We start from the raw sequence: 16,220 nt of genomic DNA, 5'->3' as shown, positions 1-16,220 counted from the left end.
ATAATTAACTCAAACAGAGTTAAAGAGAGACAAAGGACCAGCTTGCTCATCTGAAATCTGCACCAAAACTTCTGTAAGATCAGGGATGCGTGAGTTGCCATCCAGCTTTGGTAGCTAGATGTGGTCTAGCATGACTGTCACCAGAGGAAAGCAGAGGGCCAAAGGAAAGGAAACAATATGCAATGAGCTCTCACCAAAAGAAAAAGCTATTTACACTAATACCTAGAAACGCTAGGTGTAGTAGTTTTCAAAATGCAGTTAACTGAAATTCTTAACCTGGAAGCACAGCCCATTATCTTCATTACTCATATCCTACACCTTGCTAGGTTTCCTGAGGAAATTACCCCGATTCCTGCCTTGACCAGAGTTTTTTGTTTCTCTTCTTTTTTTTTTTTTTTTTTTAACCCATTTTATGTCATTAAAGTTTACAGGTTCACCCACACAGAAACTTCAAAAGGGGAAAAATATATTGAAGTGTACTGCTCTCTTTAAAAACACTTTTATAGGAGACCGGGGTATAATTCATCTACTCCGCCAGGACGAGCTGCTGAAAGCCTGCCTGTCCATCTCCCATGCTCGGTCGGTGCTGATAACAACTGGATTTCCTACCCACTTCGCTTACGAGCCGCCGGAAGAGAATGACGGGCCCCCGGGAGCCCTTGCTATTGCAGCTATGTTGCAGGCCTTGGAGAAAGAGGTTGCCATAGTAACAGATCAGAGAGCCATGAATCTGAATAAAAAGATTATTGAAGAGGCTGTTCAACTAGGTAAGAGACACGTTTGTTCAGTTTTTATTTTGCCAATTGAAGCCAAGGTTTGCCTCAGTTAATCTCACTGTTGCTGAGTCCAGGATTTTTTTTTTTCCAGAGATTGAAGCAGAGTTCATACTCTAAGCTCCGATCAGCATCGCTAAGATGACATTTTGTTAAACCCAGCTGGCATCAAGTTAATGTGTACATAGCTGGGTAGCGATTCTGGATTAGCTGTTTGTGATGAATTCTGGATGTCTGTTCTTAATCTTGTAGACCTGTTTTCTATCTCAGGGTCCTGTTTACTAGCACTAACATCCAAATGAGTTTAATTTATGAGTTTAAGTTGCTCAAACACACATTTTAAAAAAAGGTACATAGTGTTTGAATTGTATTTTGTTTTCCTGTAGGAATCCTGAAGAGACCTGTCCCTCTGTTGAGTTATCAAAGGGAAAGTGCTGATTCAGCTTTAATGTTTTTGTGTGAGAATGGGAATCCTGGAAGACCTAGGTAAGCATATTCAGTTCTTGAGAGTGGGTCACACCTCTGCTGTGTAAAGTTATAATAAAAATAATGGCCATGATCTAAGAAAGTGTCATGGTTACAAGTAAATCCTTAAGACTTGTCATGAACAGAACAAGCTTTGAAACCAAACATTGGTGTTGGAGCACATGTAGAGTACAGAATTTCATGTTATTCTGAAACTGTGCATTTCTGGAGTACAAAAAAGGAACAACACTTCGTATATCAATAGCTTAGAAAGATTTCTAAAAGCTTTTCAACTGTTATTCCATAGATGTATACACACACAATATATTATTTACCAACATTTAAATCAGTGAGAAAATCAGAAAGGAGAAGTATTATGTCAGAGCAGGTGAAAGAGCTAGGAAAATAATTGCGGGGTGTGTTCGCTTTCCAGAGCTTTGGCTCAAGTCTGACAACTGGGGAATCTGATCTGATCTAATAAAATGTCGTGTGTTTGTAACAGTGTGAAAGTAATCATCCTATTGCCTTTAGGCAGCCAAAGTCCTAAAGCAAAAATTTTAGATGTATGCATGCGCTTCTCAATATTGATTTGAACTGTTTGTGTATGAATTATTGAGCATACAGTTCAGAGTTATACAAAGTGTGTGATTAGGGTTAATGCGCTGGAGGATTTGCTAAGTAGCTGTACACACATTTCATTACTTAGCAGACAACTTGTATTTCCTTTAAGTAGGCATGCATTGCTCATTTTTATTGATCGTCCCTTGTAAAGCATTTTAATGTAGTTGCCTTCTGTTTGTTCTTTTTAATAAAACCATCTTTCACCCTGGTATTTGCTTCATCAACTTCTCAATTCCCATTTCTTTCCACAGGTTAATGTATACTATAATTGTATGCTGTAACAGCACGCATAATACTGTCTTCAATTTTTATGTATTGTTTAAAATATGTGGTTTATAGCTATGCATAATATGATTACAGCCAGTTTCTCTTTGAATTGATTCCACAGTCCCAAAAAGCTAAAGTAAGTGTTCTTTAAAGTAGATAGCTAACCTGCTTAAGGTCTCTGGAGTCACCGTAGATACCCACCCACAAAAACATTAAGTCATTCAGCAGAATTAGTAAACTTTTGACAGTAAAATTGGAGAAACAGAAGCAAAATAATTTAATTCTAACATACAGTGGCAGAACTGAGTACTAAAATGCTGCTTAAAATGTAGGACATCTGCAGTACCTCTGTCTACTTTCGTAACTATCAAAATAGCCACGGACTTAAAGAAAAATTCCCCAAATCTAGACCCAAACAAAAAAGCCTCCCTAACTAGAAACAAATGAACATTTGCCAAGCAACGTACTTTAAGCAGAGACTATATTTATACAAACAAGGATTTAGATGACCATTAATTTGCCATTTTTGTGTTTCCTTTGAAAACACTTATAAAGATTCATGTCTTAGTATGTGTTTTAAGATGAAACACAGCAAGGCCAGATGGCTGACCAAAAAGATTGCTGATTAGGAGGATTTTGGGAACTTCTCCATTTCTTGGTGGCAAATACAGTTTCAGGGAGTTGCACTAAAGCTATAAAGAAACTAGACTAACCTTTGAAAATAAACTGTAAAGAACTACGTTCAGAAATAACAAAGCAGTATCCAAGTTTTACCTTGAATCCCAAATGGTCGAAAAGTAGAAGCAAGCACAACAGGAGAAGCAGCCAACAGAAGAGTTTGTTATGCAAGAATCACAGCTTTGACTCCTCTCCTGTTTTTTCACTCGGTCTCTAACCAGATTTGATCACCTGATAGCAATAGAGCGTGCTGGGATGGCTGCTGATGGCAATTATTACAATGCCAGGAAAATTAACATTAAACATCTAGTGGATCCCATAGACGAACTATTTTTAGCCGGACAAACCATTCCAGGAGTCACAACAACAGGTATGTGTGAGTTTGCGTTATGTTCTCAGAAGCAAGAGAAGCACAAAACAGGAACTCTTACTGGAAGTGAAGGGGAACAGGAGGCAGGTGGTGAATAACTGCTTGTGGGCTAAAGCTGTTTGTCCTGGTTGAACTCAGAGACCGTCGCTGGAGAAAAATTGGAGGTTTCTATTGAAGGGTTCTCACAACCAAAAAGAATGGAAGAGTTGATTTCAAAGTTATTTAAGGACAGAAAAATAAGCTCAGATGTGTGTATTATCTATATCAGTGTGCATACGTACGCTTCTCTAAGTGTGGTTTTTCACACTGACTTCATTCTGTATTTTGTATGTGCAAGGCAGGATAGAAAGCAAATGACTACTGAATGGAAACATTACATTTTAAAATATTATTGTTATTCTTATGATCATTACACCTGTCTTAAAACAGCAGTCTGGATAGAATCATAGTTTATATTGCCTTTTAGCAGTATGCTCTCTTGAGCAGTCGTTGCATATTTATATCTATTATAATAGCGCCTTCTCCAACAACATGTACGTATACAATAATAATCTTTAAAGCAAGTACATTGTCCTTCCTGCCAAAACTACATTAGCGTTGACTAATACATCTAATAAGAATGCTTTTGTCAACATGGTGCTCCTGTCTTTTGTCAATAGTCCCTTTTTTCCTGAAAACTGACTTTTGTCTGGTTTTGAAAGAATACACCATAGATCAAGCTTTCCCAGACCTATACAAAGTATTGTACAGCGTCCTTGTAGAACCAAATACTTTGTGCTACACTGTGTGGCCCAAAATGGAGTTAGGAGATACATAGTCTATATAAATATCAGAAACAAAATTAGAAATAAGTGTCCATGCCAGGCTGATTTCAGTCACATCAGAACATGTCTGCTGATCTGGCTTTTTTCTTCGTGTAGTGCTGTGGGCTCACTCCTCAGTATTACCAAAACACTGGAACTATGACTTCTCAGTAATGATATTTTTCAAATGTTTCCACAGAATTTAGAGAGCTCCTGCAGAGCTCACTGCATTGGAATAATTTAAAAGCTGTGTAGCAGAAGAGTTGACTGGTATGTTTTGTATTACCTTAAAAGTTGTAATACATTTTACTTAGATTTAAATCAAATTTATGTCCTATTCCTGAGGAGTGACTTTCAGCATTGAAAAAGAAGCACTCTAGGTGGCACTCTGTTGGCAGTCTGAGCAGAGAAGCTGAAGATTGACTGAATAAGGATAGAAAAAGCTCTCTTTCGTAAAGATGTTTAGCAAAATGCCTCAGAGCTTTATCTGGTACAGTTAATTTCAATTATTTTGTCCCTAATTTTAGACTGTTGATACAAGGACTTGGTCTCTCCAGCTACTTATGTAACATCACATCCTGATTTCTTTTAAAAAAAATACCTTAATCTCTTAAAATATGTCCCAGAACAGCTCCAAGTATATTATTGATTTGGCAGAGTTTGGAATGTTCTGCACAGTGGGAATTTGAATCTGTTCAGCAGAATTTAGTTTGTTTTAAACATTCTCTGAATATTCAAATATACTATGAAATGTCATTAATTAAAAATACTACAAGACTGGAATAAGAAGCAGTTACTCAGATTCGCTGTGTCCCATTGCTGTGAATTTTCTCTGAAGAGATATCTGCATAGAAAATTATTTAACAAGTCATAGGCTTCAAAAACCAATGGAGATATCTGCTCAGATCTCCTTTGGAATCACAGATATTCTGTGCTGGAGAACTAACTGAGTATCTATAGAAAAACAATGTAATTTTTTCTTATGCTGTCTGTTACCTAGCTAACATTTCTTCCTTTGCTTATCGGACTATCTTTTTGTGTCAATTTTTAAATTTGATTACGATTTCTTGGTATGGCTGTTGGCTTTTTCAATGTATTTCTGCAAAGCCTAGCTTAACAAGGCACAAATCTGGGCTGTGGCCTTTGCGTCTTGTCTCTCATTACTGATGTTAATGTATTGCTGCTGATTATGATAAATTTTTCTGGTGGGGCTTTGACTTTCTTCATGGTCAGTAGGAATTTGAAGACATAGGTCTAGTTCCAAAATAAAATGCAAATGTTGTACAACACCGTTAGGGTGGAATACTTGGATAACTTTATAGACTAGAAAAGGATACTAAAAAGATCAAGTTTTCAGGCTTACAGAAGTCTTTATATAGTGTGCTCAGTGGCAAGAGGTACAGTGTTAGTAGGTGGAGGAGGGAAATATTAGAACATTTGTTACAGGCTGATTAATTGCTATCAAGTTTTAAAACAGATCTGTGTTTAAAAAAAATCTGATCTAGGAGTCTGACCACAGACAAATCATGAGCAATGCCTACAACTGTATGGGTACTGATGTCATAAAAAGTTGTGGAGTAAGCAGCAACCTTCAGGAATATACAAAATAAGAAGATGTGAAAGAATGAGGTTGAAAGGACTTATTTTCCACAAAAGATTGAAAATGAAAGAGATGTTACCAAAACCACATGCTATTTTTTTCAGCTGTCATACAACTGACATAGCTATGTGCTATTTATGTAGGAGCTAATGAAAAGCTTTCCAAAGTACTGCATGAAAAAATGTGGTCACACTTGTTTCTCTTTCATACAAACGATTTTTAGCACAGAAGACTGACGTTTCCTGCATTTTTCATGAATGTAGTTTCAGAAACCAACGTAGTCAGTGAAAACTTGCATGGAAGATCCAACAGAACTATTTTTCCTCTGCCTGGAAAGCACTCAGGCCTGTAGGAGAAGAGGATTCAACTTGTCTATTTTCAGACATCTATATTTGAGATGTCTGCCTTGGGGTGAGACGAACTGGATGTTTGATGGGTTTGTTTCTCTCTGCTGACTTTAGAAGAAGTCTGGCTGACTAGCTCATGTGGAGATGGCTGCGTTTTGTCAGGTGAATCTTACTCTGGAAGTCTGCAGTAAAATGTAGGCCTCTGCCAACGTGTAAAGGAAGAAAACAGATGGTACAGGGAAATTTTCAGTGTGGTGTTCTTTTCCTCCCAGTGTAATGCTAATGGCATCCATCCACAGCAGCAAATCTACTCCCTGCATAACCATCCTGGTGATAGGGCTTCCACAAAGACAAGAAAAAGCAAAGCAAGGCTGATAAAAAAAAAAACCCTGAGCAACAGATCAGTATCTTTCAGTTACAGCAACTGTTGATCCTCAAGGGACAAGAATTCATTGTAGCCATTTTAAAGAATATTAAGAGCAAAATTTTGGATTTTGAATATAAGAAAAATTTTGAAATTGTGTGGATTCCTACAAAAGAGTAGTAACTACCGTATTTATATATGATGATAGAGGCACTGTGATATTGTCATGACCTATTTGAAAAGTACTACCAACAAACAGATTTTAGAAAGCCCTATTAAATCCCAGCATCAACATAAATGTGAAGAGATTATTAAAGCAGATAAGAAAAAAGATTAGCTGTTTCATCCAAATCCTTGTATGTAAGTTATGTGTCAGTCAGTTACATGCCCCTTGACTATTTAGACTTAAGGAGTTAAATAAAAAATTGCTGCTGAGAAAAAACTTTCAATTTCATTTAAAGAAGAAATTTGCTACACACTTATGTGAGATATTTATGCAGCTACTAAAAGTGTTACATTTATCAATTTTCAGGGCTGGAGGTGTAAATTATAAATACTGTGGTTTCTCTCCTGTAACACATGCTACGCATTAGATCACAGTCCCATTTCAAATTCAAATACCATACACTGCAGTGAGGACTTGTTGCTCTTTACTGTACTGTTTTACAGACATTAACTAGGATTTTCCTGTAAAATCATCAGACTTGAGAAGGTGCCATTTAGTGAAAAGAGAAGTGAAAGAGAAATGTTATTTTCCATTAAAATAGATCAATTTTTTTTTTTTTTTTAATGCATTGGTAAGAGACTAAAGATGCTATCCAGCTTTCATGTAAGCTGCTGGTTTATGTGTTAGCCTCACCTCCAGATCTCTGAATGACATCTAACAATTTTATGTCCCAAACATAGGGTTGCCCAGAATTTTCCTGAAATTATGCGTCCCATTGGTTTTATTGAAACCGCTGAGACAAATACGTAGTATTTCTGCTTGACCAACAAAAAATCAAGACCCCATACCATGGACATATAAATGCTTAAAAAACAAAACAAAACAAAACAAAAAAAGACTGGCTATTTTTTTTTTTCAGAAATTACTAGGAAAAATGAAAACAGTAATAGTACACAGGGTTTGGGGCTTTGTACGCTGTGGCACAATGATAGTGATCTGTATAAAACAGATGGCCAGTGCAGTGAGTCCTACTTCTGCTAAAGTCCTTATGTGTATTTTTTCTCTTCCTGCAATAATTCCTAATTTTAATCTCTTTTTAGTGAACACTTGTAACAAGCCAAAGTTTTCTCTGCTTGCTTTATTACAGAATCATAGGCTAATTTTGGATTTGTTTTCTATATTCTTTCTCTGTTTGTGCTAATGTACTTACGATGATGCATTATAATTCATTATATCGAACACTCATTTAAGGCCTTCCTTAAGTAGCAAAATTTACTATCTTAATTTTGTCTGCAGTTCATGAGCACTTGATAATTTTGATTTCTTTTGCCTGCACCAGTACAACATACATTGCATATATACATTTACATGTTAGCATGTGATAGGTGGTGCTTTCAGCTGTTTCAACCACAGTCTCCTGATTTTAGACACTTTTGATGAAAAAGGGTAAGTCTTGTCGTATGGAGCTAGGAACTGTCACAGCGACTCTGGGAAAGACACTGGAGACCTTCTAAATGGATTGTTAGTTATACACTGGGTTCATACTCATTTGGTCTTTTTCTCTTTTCATAAAGGTGTTGGAGATGGAGGAAATGAATTAGGAATGGGCAAAGTAAAAGATGCTGTAAAGAAGCACATAAAAAATGGAGATGTTATTGCTTGTGATGTTGAAGCTGATTTTACTATTGTAGCTGGTAAGGGAATTTTTTTGGGGGTGGGAGAGTTGTTGATGTTTGAGAACAGAATTGACCAGAAAACATCTGTCTTTCCAACTAATTTGTATTGCCCCTTTCTTTGTATGACCAAGTCATCATTAGAAAACAAATCTGTATCTATATTATGTCCATTTTCTGAATAGTTAAGCAACTACAGTTCCAGCAGGAGTGACTGAAAATTGAGGATGCTCTGTAAAGAAAGTGCATTTAATTGGAAATGGTTGGGCAAATCCTGAATATTCATTAAAAATCACATCTTAAAGAAAATAACAGGGAAGACTGCAGAATTGATTTGTGGGGGAATTAAGATGTCTATGCACATATGAATTTTCAGTATAATTGATGAGCTTCTGTGGGTGTGGCCCTGTCAGGGTCGTCAGTCATATTGCTCTTACATGAAGAGAGGATGAGTCCTTTCAATGGCCACTTGAGGACAGGTGTACAATCTTAATGTACAACAGAAGTTGAATGCTATAGTTAAAATTATCTTCTACCCTAACATCTTAATCAACATTAAATGAAATTCACAGTGAAAGAGATATGCTCAGCAAGGACCAATTATGAACTGAAAGGTCCATATTGTACCTAGGCTCAGGTTTCTAGGTTTCTACCCTAGGTATCTAACACATTTGATACTGAACCAGCAGTTTTGGGGGAGAAATGAGAGAGTAGTGATAATTAAATCTACTTCTCGTGGCTATATGTATATGGTATCTATGGTGGCTATTTTGGCAATTCTGATGATTTTTACTTTGAAAGCAACTGTCACACCCAGACCCTGCAAAGGGAAGTGAGGTGGAGGTTTGGACGTGTTTAGGTGTGGAAAACTGCATGCACTAATCCGACTTCTACACTTTTTTGAAATCTTGCTGTTCTGCATCTCTGGAAAAGGTACTGGCAGCAGAGGTAACTTCTCACAGCAAGTTTCAAATCTAATGATTTCCAATACAGTCTTGACAAAGAAGCTGTCTAACAAGACTGTGTGGACTAATTTCATAACAGCACACAGAAAAATTGTGGATATTAACTAAGTTAGAATGTCTTTTTGTATACGATACTTACACCAAGGACACATCATCAAGACACAGACAATTAGTTTTACCATGGCTTCCTATCTTATAAAATAGCTCAACTCTTTAATCAGTCATCATTTGTTGCCAAAAAGGGATTCTCTGCAATGATACAGCATTCATTATAAAATCTGACCTCAGTGAAAATTTGCCTGGTTTAGGATACTTTATCAAAATATTCTACCTCTCTGTGGTTAAAAGTAGAAGACAGTGGGCTGTAATACAGCTCCTCACAGTTCATGGACTTCACATTAAGTCAAGTGGAATTGTGTTATAGACCATCTCCATTTGAGTTTTTGCATAGTTGGAAACACAGACCACAAACTAAGCTAGATGTAAACTTTCAGACATTCAATCTGAAATACAGATGAAAACATTTTTGTATGTTAAGAAATTATTTGTTTCTCAAATAAATGTTCCAAATTTGTGTCAATATTTAATTCATATCCACGTTCCATTTCACCATCACTGTGTGACACTCAGTTGTACGTGTCTGATGACATATAGGTTGGGTATCTTTGCAATATAATTTTTTTTTTTTTTTTTTTTTTTTTTACAGTTCAGTTTCATGGTGATGTTCTTTTGCAGGGGTCTCTAACTGGGGAGGCTATGCCATTGCTTGCGCCCTGTATATTCTCAGCACGTGTGAAGTACATGACCGCTATCTGAGGAAAGCTGTTGGGTTTCCACAGTTATCGAAGAAGATGGTCTGGCTGTCGGCACTTCCATCAGTTACCAAGGTAATTTCTGTAGGGCCAGGGAGTTGTGACTTGCTCGTAATGTCTAGATGGAATCAGCTACCAGCTGCTGAATCCTGCCCAGTCCGGTTCAATAGCTTACTTTCAGGTAGTCTTTTGGTGACTTTTGGGAATCCCTGGTGAATGAGCAGCCGCACTGTACTTAGAATATTCCGCAAAGGATTCAAGACAGATGATTGAACATAAAAATCCTCAAAGATGAATGTGTTCATGTGCTGCAACTTCAAGCACAAGACAGGGCTACAATTTTATGGGCAGTGCAAGAAATCGTTGTATTGAAAAACAATAATTAAAATTCCCTGTTCGCTTCCTTAGCATTCTTCATGATTTTATAAATCTCTGTTGTAGCCTCCTTTAGGTGTCTCTCTTCCAAAATCCAAAGTCCCAGTCCTAATAGAGAAGCCACTCCATACTTCTGATCTTTGCACATTACTTCTGATCTTTCTACCTTTTCTAGTCATGTTAGAACCTTTCTATTATTAGTTTTGAATGTTTCTAAATTAAGGTTGAAGAAAGACTTGCAGATGAATATTTTTAAATGTGTTTTGACTGATGAAGTTCTGAACAGTGTGATGTTCTGGGAATGCAAAGGATTCTGACTGAGAAAAAGTAAAATTCCTGAGAGGAGTGAGAAATGACTGTCATCTGTGCTCATCCTGCTAAGCACATGGCTCTATTTTTAACTTGGCAGTGCTTAAATATATATACACACACACACACATACAAATATATATACAAACTCAACAATCAAGTAGGGTTTGTTCCACCATATTTGTAATAACTTAGGAACTTCAAACAGTTTTATTTTCAGAGTACCTCTATAGAGACTTGGACAAAACCAGTAAGTTTGTGACCTCCAAGAATGCTAAGCAAAATGTAGCCCATACCATAGATATTGCCCACAGCAGTGGAGTGTTTCTCCTGAGATGACAATGCGTTCTACGTGAAATTCCAACAGAGCCCCTCAAGTATTTTAGAGTAGATTTGTATATTTTTTTAATTCTTGGTATTTTGATTTTTCATCTAAAGGTCATAAAACTGAAACTGATCCCAAAGTTTAGCAGAGCCATATAGCCACTTATCCTTTGGCTTAACAAAGCATATAGCACTTTTCTGTGCAATCTTTTCCAAAAATAGATTAATTACTTTTCCCTTTTGAGTGTTTTTTCCAGTTACATCTCCTTTTTTTTTTTTTTTTGCACTTTATATTAGCATATCCTAAAAACTACTATGATCAAAATTCCTGGCAATGAGATACTGTAATTAAATGTCATATTGTGTACAGGAAATCCTTCTTGTTTTTGTTTTACTAAGCTATACAGCTGGGAATATTGGTAATGATCCAGTAATGGGTTATTGAAGGTGCAACACTAAAACCTATTGAGATAAAATTAATGGAAGCAGTTTTGTGGAGGAGGGAAGATTACAAAATGTCTGAAAAGAGAATACAATATCTTTAATTATAAATCATGCAACAGTAACAGTGCAGAAGATTGAACACATTAGTGTTCACAAAATCTATTAGCATAAACAAAAAATTCAGACCATTTATGTTTGCATGGCTACTTTCTGCCAAATTCCGTTTCTTTTAATGCTGTAGTGATTACCCTGGTAAGATAACGAGCACCACCACACATACCCACTTCGATGTTTTTATTTGGCCGTTTGTAGTTGGAAAGATGTTTGAAGGAGTGCTTAAGTACCAAACAGCTTTCTTATAACGTGTTTTATTATTTGTCCAAAAATGGCACTAAATGAAGAGTTCCCCTGAAACACAAAGGCTGTTTCTCTGCAGCCTCGGGTTCCAGCAGCGTCAGGGTTGCCCTGCAGCAAACCCCAGCACTGTGGGGCTACGCGTTCCCACTGAACAGAATGCTGAGATTGCTCCATGTGCATGGATTAGTCTTTACATATATTTTAGTAAGATATACTGCAAAGCATTTGTTCCTTGTGGACAACTTGATGAGCAAGAAACAATTTGATCTAAACGATCTTTACTTACCTTTCAGTTGTGGAGTTGAATCATAACTATGTTGGTTAACACAATATTGGTTTGATTTTTCAGATGTTCATGGTACTTTTATACTAGAGTGACTAGGGAAATATATTCATACATATCCAAACATCCTTGCATATCACAACCAGATTAATATGTCAGGTGTTTGTTCTTTTACTGAACTCTTTATTAATGGTAAGAAATCAACTGTACAGTAGGTTTTTTTGAATGATGACAACTGAGAATATGAATTACTTTATAAATGAGCAATAGCTAAAGATGTGACATTTGGTTTTGTATTCTTTATTAGCTTTATCATTCACAAGGGAATTTTTTTTCGTTGAATAAAGTGTAAAATAACCAGTTCTTTTTCTATTAATTTGAATTTTTTTTTTGTTACCCCACTCCCAAAGTAGTTATTTACTAAACAGAGAACTGTGAGCAAATTGCAGCACTTCACAGCTGTACATTGTGTATGTTCCTCACAAATGGAAACAACAGCATACAGTTTATCAATCAGGCATAGTTACATAGTGTTAAGCAAGCATGCCTTTTTTACCATGTAAGCAGATCAGATCATTACTAACATGTAAATATGCAGGAGAAACAATTCAAATAAGAAATGACATTGTGCTTATCCAGTTCAGGTGTCTGTTCTGTGACACGAGAGATCTAATTTGCCACTTTTCATATAGATACTTGGTGCAAAGAAAAACCTCTCTCACGCAGAAAGATCAGGTGCTTAACTTTCCATTCATATATATGATCATGCATATAATATAAGCTGACATATATTTATAATTTCCTAAATGACAAAGTAGCACTTTTTATGCTACTGATGTATCCAGATAATTTCCTTAAATAGCTGCATCATTGTTGTGTTGTGACGTGATGTCAAGACTGACACGGTGTAACTATGCATATTTTTTTCTTTAATAGGAAGCCAGTGCCTTGTTTAACTTTGTTGCAGCTAAGATCTAGGATGCATTACAAGGAAATAGAAGACAAATCTTTATAAAGTACATTCAGAAAGCAAGTTACTGAATTATACTAAATTCACTGCTAAATGACTGTACAAGATATGCTTTAGTTCTTTCGGAAATGTTTATATTTTGGCCATATACAATATTATGTAAAATACAACCATATTTTGCCTAAATTCAGATCTAAAACTATTGTATACCTTATGGTTTAGAAGTCTTCCTAGAAAAACCCTAACATTTAATAAAAGAATATTAGATATTTAAACTTTGTAATTTTTTCATCATTCATTTCTGTCTAGGAGATAAAAGACTTTGCTAGAGGTTATTGTGTAGGAATATCAAACCAGAAGTATTTCAGCCTATAGAACTGTTTGTGAAGGACCCTGGCAGGGCTGTTTTGGTGGCAATTCCCATCAGAGCAGGGTCTCACAGAAACGGAAACAGAACAGTAGACCAAAGCCCAGAAAAGGCATTCCTAGCAAAGAAAGGAAAACAGATAGGTGTATGGCTATTTCAACGTCTTGTAAATTACCACAGGATTGCAGCTGAGGCTTGACTAGGCTTTTTTTTTTTATCTTATATTTTTATTAACAGAATTAGAGAAATAAGTTCTTTTTATAGTAAATACTAAGACAGTAGAAAGAGTTTTACTTTGTACATTTCATGTCAAATGAAAAACAAAGCAGTTGTTTGTTAGACAAACGTCCATTTGCAACCAGGTCTTTTAATTTCACCGTTCATAGAACATGGGGAGTTTCAGAGTTGATTTTTATTTTGTCTTTTCATCTCACATCACTAACTGGCCCATAGCTCACAACCAAGGATTTTATTCCCTCTATGCACTTTAGCAGCTCAACTTGGAACACACTTTGTTATCTGCTTATGTTACTGTTAAGCAAGAAAATAACTGTAATAAACATGAAATAGAGTTGCAGTTGTAAACAAAGAAAAGTATTTGCTATTTCAGAGAATCCCAAGGAAACACAACTTTAGGGTTTTTTTTTTCCCCTGCATCACTTTTTTAAGCAACCAGAATTCTCATAAAATCTGTAGGAAAAGAGGATAGAGAGCAAAAGGCATGCAGAGATCACAGAAGATGGAGGAAGGTGATTGTGGAGCCCGGTCAGGTACTCTCTGTAACCTTTTTTCCTGACATATCCTCTTTCTTTTCTGTTATTTTTCTTTAGAAATGCATCTGCAGCCAGCTGCTGTGCTGGGGGAATGACAGGTAGTTTTTCTGAGGTACTTTGGGTTGGAGGTTCCTCTGATTCTGTTTCGTGCAATATAGGAACCTGAAACCAAGCAGAAAGGATTCACGCTTCTGAATTGTCACCGACGTCTTGTTTGAGGGAGCACGGAGAACAGTAATATCATTCAGCAATTAAATAGTGGTCAAAAATATAAGCCTTTTGTCAGTCCCTAATGCCAGATACTACGTATATTATTTGGGACAATTTAAAAATAGTATGAGCAGATTGCTGTCCAAAATTAATATGGAGGATGTGATCAGAGCCTCCTCTAGGTTTAAAATAAAGATCTTGAATGCTCTTGTCTGATTCAGGATTTTAATTCTATTCTGTTTCTCTGGTTTTTAAGGAAGAAAAGCTTCTGAAAACACTTGTGCAGCACGGAGTCCGCAGTGGCAAAACTGCCAGCCTGGAAATGGAAGTGGATGGGCTGCCCTTCTACAACACCCATTCGCTTATGATTGAAAAGCTGCTGCAAGAAGTGCAGCAGTGACTGTGCCTATCAACCGTTGCTCCCATGTTATTTCCTTATTCCCTAGGCTCTCACACGGTGTAAAAGATCAGAAAAAGATTACTTTTCATCTCTGGTGTCTTGGCCGCGCACAGCCTTTCATTGTTACCCTTACAACATCGCTGTGAAGCGAGAAGGGGATATCATCGTGATAATTTGGTCTACCTTTCTTTTCTGTGATTTTATAGCGGGTAATGGATATTAAATGATACTGTATACTAAGAGGGGATCTGGCTTTTACAAGGAAAGCTTGTCGTTAAAATGAAACATTACTGCATTGCTATTCCTGTTTTACTCACCTCGGAACTGCAACAGGAAGTAACTCTTGTAGCAACTTGGATTTAAAAATACCTTGTGGTGGGGAAAACAGCTGCAATGGAGAGGGGAGACTCACCACAAAAAAAACCCCCAGGAAGCGTTACAGTAGCGAACGCTGATAAATACAGGCCCCCTGCACACCTCTTGTAGGCTGTCTTCTGGTGGGGGTGGAGAGTTTGTGGAAGTGTGAGGAGGTGAGGGGAGAGCTTTAACTGAGCCGATGGAAGTAAGGGCAGCCTTGCAGCTGTTCTGTGCAAAGGATAGGCTGTACCCTTTGCCTCTTTCATGGTAGCAGTTTACCATTTAGATATTTTGTCCTCTTCTGGGTACTACAGAAAGGTTGTAGACATGTCAGGGTATCCTGTTGTTAAGAATAAATGAATTAAATACATAAATACTGATTAAAAATTAATGTTTAGAAATTAAAGCATGATTAGAAATTTTTAAAATTTGCATTCAGTATGAGATAAAATTATGTAAATGAACATTTAGATTAATTCAAGTTATAGAAATTCAGCTCCTGACGAGACTGAGTGAAGCAAAATGAAATTATATCTCAAAGGCCTGCTACCACCAAACCAGTACATGACAAATGGTTGTGAATCGTGCCTGACTTTTGTCATGTAAAGCTGGGATTTTACTTTAATTCCAGATGAGTGCCAGGGCTGAAGTCGTGTTAGTTGTCAGCCCTCACAGCAGAGAGAACAGGGTAGTTTTTGACACTGCACCTCTCAGGCACTGATGCTTTAGCTGTCATAAAATTATTACAATGGTACAAAATGCGAGCATCAAACCATTGTGCTTTAACAGGAGGAGAATGGCAGTTCTGTTTAGCCACTGCTTTTTCCAAAGGACAGTGGGCTTCCAGCAGCACCTTGTATCTACTTTTCTTTCTGGCAGGTGAGTTTTATTTTCCTTCTTGTATGTCAGACAAACACATAACTTTTTGAGAATGAGAAAAATCAGTTCATACCACAAACACCAGCATACTTTGAACACTGATCTCTGAAGTCCTTGAGGATACACAGCCTTTAAAGACTTAAGACAGTTGAGCGCGTGTGAGAGAAAGAAACCTTAATGCCGGACATGCAGACTAATCAAAGCTCCCAACATTGATTTTATAGATCAATCTTTTTTTTAGATTTATTTTATTTAAAGCCTTCTTGAA

The 16,220-nt window shown here is 36.7% G+C and overlaps 1 protein-coding gene across 7 annotated transcripts in view; it reads left to right on the top strand.

Moving 5' to 3' along the window:
* The window catches only part of DGLUCY (D-glutamate cyclase), a 48,285-nt gene extending 33,491 nt beyond the window's left edge, over nt 1-14,794 (top strand). For 6 of the 7 annotated variants that reach the window (XM_086748406.1, XM_086748409.1, XM_086748408.1 and 3 more), the window contains 6 exons: nt 507-767; nt 1,160-1,259; nt 3,026-3,174; nt 8,029-8,148; nt 9,828-9,979; nt 14,573-14,794. In XM_086748406.1, coding sequence (XP_086604532.1) covers nt 507-767; nt 1,160-1,259; nt 3,026-3,174; nt 8,029-8,148; nt 9,828-9,979; nt 14,573-14,716 — 926 coding nt within the window. In that variant the 3' untranslated portion in view covers nt 14,717-14,794. The remainder of the gene's footprint in view (nt 1-506; nt 768-1,159; nt 1,260-3,025; nt 3,175-8,028; nt 8,149-9,827; nt 9,980-14,572) is intronic. The other variant, XM_086748407.1, reaches the window with a different exon arrangement.
* The last annotated feature ends 1,426 nt before the right edge of the window (nt 14,795-16,220 follow it).

The sequence above is a fragment of the Chlamydotis macqueenii genome, chromosome 5, assembly GCF_036417535.1.
Source record: "Chlamydotis macqueenii isolate bChlMac1 chromosome 5, bChlMac1.mat, whole genome shotgun sequence".
Lineage (NCBI taxonomy): Eukaryota > Metazoa > Chordata > Aves > Otidiformes > Otididae > Chlamydotis > Chlamydotis macqueenii.
Note: the sequence above shows the minus strand (reverse complement) of the source record. Positions and strands in the feature narration are given on the sequence as shown.